Source organism: Neodiprion virginianus, chromosome 4 (assembly GCF_021901495.1).
Source record: "Neodiprion virginianus isolate iyNeoVirg1 chromosome 4, iyNeoVirg1.1, whole genome shotgun sequence".
Lineage (NCBI taxonomy): Eukaryota > Metazoa > Arthropoda > Insecta > Hymenoptera > Diprionidae > Neodiprion > Neodiprion virginianus.
In genome coordinates, this window is record NC_060880.1 from 37670477 (window position 1) to 37678610 (window position 8134).

Below are 8134 nucleotides of genomic sequence, written 5' to 3' on the forward strand. Positions count from 1 at the left end.
TATCTATATATATGTGTATGTACACATAGGTATGCTTGATACGTGTGAAGTGGATCGCACAAGTAGTGGTGAATATTTGTGCGCTAGTGGTGTGTGGAATAAGGGTGGAAATCTGTAAAGGGAGGGGCTGGCCAAAAATGGCTGTCACACACAGAGTAAGACGTCTAAAAGAAGACAATTGACTGACCACAGTCTTCCAGCTGAAGAAATGGACACAGTAGTAACAGTATATTAACAGTAACAGTGAGCCAATCAATAATTAATATGTTATTGTTGAGAGGCAATCCCAGTGCTTTGTTGAGACCACCCCCAGATCTGGCATCACTGAACTGTGCTCAAAGGTAGATTTACTAAAATAGTGAAATCCAAATGTAAAATAGTACATTTTTTTACAAGGAATTGCGTGTTCCGTTAACACACCAAGAGAATGTTAAACCCAATAATCTTTTGTACGGCTAAACAAAAGCCTCGTGATATTGACGTCAGTTGAATAGACTAGAGGAAATAAAAAAGGCAACACAGCGACGTCGTAAACAAGAAAAGATGCATCCCTCCTCTTCGAGGATTTTCTTTCTTCTTTTATTCGCTGCTTTTGGCAACAGGCATGTTGCATGCACACCAGATGCTGAAAAATTGGGGAGTGGCAATAAAGTAAGACTCAGGGCACCGTATTTACCATGGAGGCTGGTCATTTGCCTTACGCAACCCCAGAACCCTTTGAAAATGGATATTCAAAAGATATGGGAAGATGCGAGGCTGGAATCAACACAAGGCAAAATGGAAGTTTCTTACGTCGAAGCAACAGCACCTACAACAACCGATTCTCTTTCATACCCATTGGCGCTTTTGGATAAGTTCTGCACAGCTGTCGAGGGTGGCCGAACAATTTTGAGCATAGTCATCGGAGGAGGACCTGCAGCCAGATTTCTCATCACAACTGCAACATTTTTAAATGTTCCAACGCTATGGCTACCGTCCTCACATCGAGACTTTCTCCGTCAGGTTTGTACATACAATTAAGAATCATGTTATCAAAATTAAGATCCTACATTTTGACCATTGCTGTTAATTGCTGAATAATTAGTAAGTCTCATTTATTTTATATAATCATTTTTAGTTAAAAATTAAAATAAACTGAAAAATAATGTATTCGCACATTGCTTCTGATAATCAAATGATTTCGTTACAGGGAAAGAAAGAGAAATTCGAAAGTCGATTAGGTACTGGGGCAGAGGAAATGGGTGCAGCGGCAGCAGCCTTAATGCATAAAGCAAACTGGCATGCATTCACGCTTTTAATTGACGTAACATTGCTTCCAATAAATCAGCTACTTTTGGCTGATTTGTCCATTTTGACACCAAGATCTGTGATTCATCTTCCAGCTGATGATCAAACTTTACGTAAAAGACTTCGCCGCGTTGCGGAGGGTGGAAGTACTGGAGGTGTTCTTGTAATGGCTTGTGATTTGAGTACTGCACGCCGAATTATTGCTGCAGGTAACAAATACGGGATGCTTGCAGGAAGGTTCTTATGGCTCTGGTTGGACCTTAAAATGGAATTGAAACCTAATGAACCAAGTTTACCTATTTCAAGTAGTACACACAATGCACGCTCTACAGTGAAATTGAATACCGATGACATAAAACACATCGATATCCACACAAGTTTTAGATTAGAAGATGATATTCATTTGCATACGCTGCCAAACTTGGCCAATGACGTACATCGACTGCAAGAATTTAGATGGAAAGAAGATCTACATCTTACAAGTCGAGCTGAAAGAAGTATCAAAATGAAGGAACACGAAGACACGAAAGCCGACGATAAAGAATTGAATTCAAAGATGGTGATGCCTATAGGAATGCTTGTACTGAGGTCTGGTAGTATGAAAATAAACAGCGGTGATATAACGCTGACAAGAATGTTGAGGGACACTTCAGAGGCATTGGACCAAACAATTTTTGAAACTCGGCCAAAATTGGCACGCCTCCGAGATGCTCAATGGAAAGACTACTTCGTTCCCTCATGCTTTGCCCGTCCAGATGCAAAATTTTTATCCAACGAGGAGAGAGAAAACGTTTCACAGCTGCTAACGAGTAGACTAAGGAAATTCACACGACAACTTTCTAGGGACAAATCAGAATTTCATCTTTTGAACTTGCAGCCTATAACTGTCCCTGGTAATAAGACTCAATTGAAATGGACCAAGGTAGGCACAATCAAAGGAGGAGGAAGAGATGTTCGACTTGAAACGATAATCTGGCCTGGTGGAGGAATTATACCTGCCTACCTTGATCAGATGGGAGCTGGAGATGGGATTCCAGCATATCGCATCGTGACTGCACTCTCCCCGCCTTTTGTAATGGCGACAAGTTTACAAGAAGGTCTATGCCTAAGAGGTATAGCTTGCCGCCAAGGTGACGAGACCGTATGTTGTTACGGACTTAGTATGGATCTATTATCTCTCATTGCCCGGGAACTTAGATTCCGCTTTGAGTTGTACGTTGCACAAGACGGTTTGTTTGGCAGGCGAATTGGAATAAGTGGTAAATGGAATGGAATTGTGGGTGAGCTCACATCTGGCAAAGCTCAGTTGGCATTTGCACCCCTCAGTGTTTCGGCGAGAAGAGCTGAGGTGGTAGATTTTACTACTCCCTACTTCTTCAGTGGGGTCAGTTTCCTTGCTGCGCCACAACGTAAATCTGAAATACCGTTGCTGGCATTTTTACTGCCCTTTAGTACAGAACTATGGATAGCAGTTTTTACTTCCCTCAATATCACTGCAATGGCAGTGGCAGTTTATGAGTGGTTCAGCCCTTTTGGGCTCAATCCGTGGGGCCGACAACGCAGCAAAAACTTTTCCATAGCTTCTGCCTTGTGGGTAATGTGGGGTCTTCTTTGTGGACACCTTGTTGCATTCAAAGCTCCAAAATCATGGCCAAACAAATTTTTAATCAATGTTTGGGGAGGATTTTCTGTTATATTCGTTGCTTCGTACACAGCTAACATTGCGGCACTCATCGCAGGTCTGTTCTTTCATTCGGCTGTGAGCAACTACCATGACCGCAGTGTGAGTAGCGGAATGTATGCAGAGCACTTGGCAGGTTCCAATTTTTGAAATTTCATGACCTGTCACTATCTCTGATTACAGTTACTGTCGCAAAGAGTAGGAGCTCCCAAAGCATCGGCAGCAGAATATTACGTACAGCGTGCCAATCGCCAATTATGGTCACACATGTCTCGGTATTCGTTAGCCAATGTTGAGGAAGGAGTAGAAAAACTGAGGAACGGTACATTGGATATTCTTATAGCGGATACACCAATCTTGGATTATTATCGAGCTACTGATAATGGTTGCATATTGCAAAAAATTGGGGATACTATTAACGAGGACACCTACGCGGTGGCACTAGCTAAAGGCCATCCCTTAAAGGAGAGTATTTCTAGAGCCATAGCCAATTACACTAGCAACGGTCTACTTGACATTTTACAGGAGAAGTGGTACGGAGGTTTGCCCTGCATTCGCGGACGAGAAGGAATGGATACTGGGCTTGACCCTGAAACTGGAGGGCAACCCCGACCACTCGGCGTAGCATCCGTTGCAGGAGTCTTTTGTCTCCTTGGGCTAGGAGTTGTTCTTGGTGCTGTAATTTTAGCCGGAGAACACCTGTTTTATAGATATACCTTGCCCAGACTAAGGCACAGACCACGAAGCTCTATTTGGCGGAGCAGGAACGTAATGTTCTTTTCCCAAAAGTTATATAGATTTATCAACTGCGTTGAATTAGTATCGCCTCACCATGCTGCAAGAGAATTAGTACATACTCTGAGACAAGGACAAATTACTTCTCTCTTCCAAAAAAGTGTAAAGAGGGTGAGTATTTCTTTTTTTGAATCCTTATGATAATTGGGCAATGTACAAGGTTCCCATGTTCCAGAAGGAACACGAGCAACGTCGCAGACGAAAAAGCAAAGCCCAATTCTTTGAGATGATACAGGAAATTCGGAGGTAAATATCAGAACTGTCTCCATACTTGACCATTAATAAATTGATTAAAATTTTATTAATATTTTATTACCTTTTGCCTGATCATCCAACTAAGTTGGAAAGTAATGGGGTCAACAGGCGATAGACTAGAACAATTATCAACAATGGTTTCTTAAATACAACAGTGTTCATAAATTAACGTTGTTACTGTATTTTCATTCGACAAAGGGTACAACAGGAGGAAAAAACTGAGACCGTCTCGAAAGATGCAGAATCACGTCGAGTAGCAAAGAAAGACGATAAAACATCAAAAGGTAGAGAACGGAGCCGTAGCAAAAGCCCTTTGATGCCCAGAAGTCCGAAACGAACTGAAAAAAGTAGAAGTTCAACGAACTTGTCGGGCTCGCGATTAGGACTGTCTCCCATTAGTCTTGAAGAGCCAATGCGGCCGATCCAATTCACGTTAAGTAACACGAATCTACGTGCAAGAAGCCCACTAGAAACAGTGGGTCGGAGACTGAGTCACGGTGACGGGGGATCACCGCCCCCCAGACTCGGATCGCATTTTGGAGGGAGTGCAAATTTGAGGCCGCAAGTACCGGTGAGAGGAGACTCCCTTGGAGGTGGAGCAACCACTCCGCGACCCTCGAGAAGTCCAGCAAAGAGGGGTCAATCATTCCCTGTATTTGCTACTCTTCGTCCACCACATTCCAGCGGTGTTCAACGGTCCAAAAGTCCGTTACTGTCACCGAACAGCGAGCTGACTAATGCTATCGGACGAAAGTTATCCAGGGAATGGGGAGCCAGCAACATTGACCTCAGGATCTCATCCGTTGCAGAGACTGAACCTGTGATTGGGACTGGTCCAGAGCAGGAAACTACACTAATCATAGAGCGTTCGGTTCCAGAGCTGAAGCAGGAGGAAATACAAGTGGCAAAAAAACCCGTCAGACGCGCACGAAGTCATGAGACCCGAGAGAGCGCCAAACACTCGATAGATTTGCCATCACCAAGAATGAACGTTCAGCCTGTGGTAGGGGGCCGATCGGTAAGTGAACGAACCAAAAAACAACTTGAGTCTGAATTAAAAGCAATTTTGAGCGCCCGCGCACATCACCGTGACTTACATCCTCCTTGATAGATCTGTAGATCTGGTCATGCGTACTTGAATGCACAAAGCTTAGAAGCTTCCTGCCTTTGAGGGGCTTCGATTGATTTAAGCAATATCAGAATAATAGGTCAATTTGTAGAGGAAATTGGAAAAAAAAAAAAATTTACGAGAATTCTTCATAAGAAATAGACAGCCTTGGTGGACCTTATAACCAGGAGGCGACTCAATGATGGGGATTGCCTCTGTTTGTTCATTCGTTGTTATGTACATTGATAACTTAGGTTACATTACATTAAAAAGTGCTATAAAAGAAAAAAAGAAAAAAAATCTTAGTAGAAATGTCCTATTAAGTGAAGTAACACGATATATTAATATTAAGATATTTTCTTGTTGGCGTTTTAACTCTATTAAATTTACCGCTGGCCCGGGTGAGTCTCTCTTTCAATTGCAATGGAAATAAATAATATTGTCTACTGCGGTATTTCTCAACTTGACACTGGATTCAAAAATAAAGTTATACGATACCTAATAACACCATGATGATTAATTGATATAGACAAATTTGTAATTCTACCATGAATCCAGAAGTTGAGAGACACTGATCTACGGATTTTAATGAATTGAACTAAATACTGCCACTTTAATTAAACTTGTGATTGTGGAAGGAGGGGCTCGCGTTTCAGGCTCTTGGAATATAACAACCACAAAGCACACATGCACACATTCCTCGTAAATGGAGTGGCGAATAATTATTGAAAAGGAAAAAGCAAAGAAAAATAAAAGAAGATCATAAACCACGGGCGAAGTTATACCTTTGTCTTGGTGATGGATATATATAACATATATCTAGCATAAAAAAATTTATAGAAACTAGCAAACATAGATATATCTCTGCAAGTGATCAAAGTATTAAAATTTTTGACGACCGAAGCTCGTCAAAAGCTGATTCGTTATAAATTTATAAAAAATAACAAGTAAAAAAATCTATCTCCACTATCCGATAAAGAATCGCTTTGTGATCTAATGAAGAAAAAAAAAAATTTATTTACTCCTACTATCTAACGTTAGACTATTAGAGTGAATGCATGGGACTAAATTAAAGAATTAATTTTAAATGATTCATAAGCGAGGCCTTAGGAGTAGTCGTATCCGCCCAATACTTTACTTACTAGTATTATTGTATTTGGAAATTTCACTATATTATATTAGAGAATATTTAGATATTTAGTTGGACTGTTTATCGTTAGAAAGACTATAATTATACTTATTATTAAACTCTCGAAAGTCGTAATCAGTAGGTTCCTATGGATATTAATACCGATGCAAATTTTCTCACATGCAATATAAACGAAATATGGGTTGCCGACTGAAGATAGAATATAATTAACGGAATTGCCAGTGAGGAGTGATAGGAGTATACGTATCAAATATAAAATGGTACAGAATCTCGCACTCAGTTTGTCATTTTATATTACCAGTATGAGGCTTCCACATATGCGTTTTACAAAAAATTTGCTCGGTAAAGGTTTGCTATCAGTACTGAAATCTCTAAAGCAGCATAAATTTAATGAGATATATATCGAAAGAAAATGTCGAGGAAGGAGATCGAAGTAAAGTAAAAGTATAAAATAAAATTCAATAAAATAAACACATAAATAAAAGTAAATAAATAAACAAATAAATAATATATAACATAATAATATACTACAATGTCGAACTCTAATAAATTGAATTCTTACAGTAGATGATGAGGAATAACTAATTGATATTGCAATTTATTAAAGAGTGATCAAAATACAAATAATAGGGGGCCAGTCTAGAGTCACCCGAGCCTAAGGAAATCAAACATAGACTTACTAAACTAATTTTAGCTGTAATATTTAAACAGGTGGGATCAATCTGTGATTTAGTTGAGTCGCTATACTGTCCTTTGTTTTCTAACTAGACACGTCGCTGAAATATAATAATGCGTACTATATTTCAGTGAGTCACGTGGAAGATTTTTCTGTTACTTATCTTTATCTTGTTTTGGGCCATCTTTCACAAAACGAAAATCATCTTATTTCGCACGCTAAATAAAGTCTGAATCAAAGGTTGGTCTCCCGGCTGACTTAATCATGCGCTGCCAAGTCTGCCTTTGTAGTATACAATTCTGAAAGAATTTTAATAACGGAGGCTTAACTCTATAACGAAGATAACCGTATAAACAGTATAAAGAATCGCGATCATATCCGGCTGAAATTTTATCATTTTTCAGTTATTTAAATCAAAGCATTTCGGCATTTTAACTTGCGACCTGGTAGCGCACGGTTGTAAGCTAGGTTAGGTTCCTCGTGACCTACCTCGTCTCTCTTGTTACGCCTACTACTACACTGTTATTGTTGATGAAAACTCCATATTATTATAAAATAAATATTATATTGTCTCAGGTTTGAGACTATATATTAAATCATCCCATTCGATCCTTATGTTACATCTTGTATCTATCTCTGGAATTCCCTAAATCATATTCCTGTATAATAGCCGCGATACGTAACACGTATGCGTGAACGATAGATTTATAAATAATGTACAGATAAAGTGTAAAGTACAAAGGAAAAAGCAATCTCATGCTGCGGTGGCTTTAAGCCAGTCATGCTCTGTCTCCGAAGATTTATTGTGAGAGAGGTCACAGTGTGAATTGTCCTTTGCGGCAAACCGTATGAAACGATGTTAAAATGAAGAGACTGCTTTGTTCTCTCCACCAAATTCTTCGTCAAATGAACGATACGTAACCGAACGTTGCTTCGATTAGAAAATACCAATGTCAATCGTCATTCGAGACTTGCGTTTATTACCTCAAGGCCCGCGGGTCCAATAGTAATCTACCACTCGTAAACTGAATGAAAATTATCTTATAAAGGTGCATCAGTGTTGCACATCGTTATACAGTTGTAGGTCCTCTGGGTGTGCAAAGAACAAGACGAAAGAAAACATTAAGTATAGTTGTGATAAAAAAAACAGCTGTCTACGTGATGTACGAAAATTTTTTTTAC

At 39.7% G+C, this 8134-nt stretch overlaps 1 protein-coding gene and 1 long non-coding RNA gene across 3 annotated transcripts in view; both read left to right on the plus strand.

Moving 5' to 3' along the window:
- The window catches only part of LOC124304017 (uncharacterized), a 234903-nt gene that overhangs the window by 5717 nt on the left and 221052 nt on the right, over nucleotides 1-8134 (plus strand). The window lies entirely within an intron of this gene.
- Nucleotides 49-5294, plus strand: LOC124303964 (uncharacterized). 2 transcript variants are annotated; one of them, XM_046761851.1, is made up of 5 exons: nucleotides 49-1002; nucleotides 1190-3070; nucleotides 3152-3874; nucleotides 3942-4009; nucleotides 4217-5294. In XM_046761851.1, the coding sequence occupies exons 1-5, from the start codon at nucleotides 544-546 to the stop codon at nucleotides 5124-5126; spliced, it is 4041 nt and encodes a 1346-aa protein (XP_046617807.1). In that variant the 5' UTR covers nucleotides 49-543; the 3' UTR covers nucleotides 5127-5294. The 2 variants fall into 2 exon arrangements, with proteins under 2 accessions (XP_046617807.1, XP_046617806.1); XM_046761850.1 differs by having other exon boundaries at nucleotides 50-1002; nucleotides 3939-4009.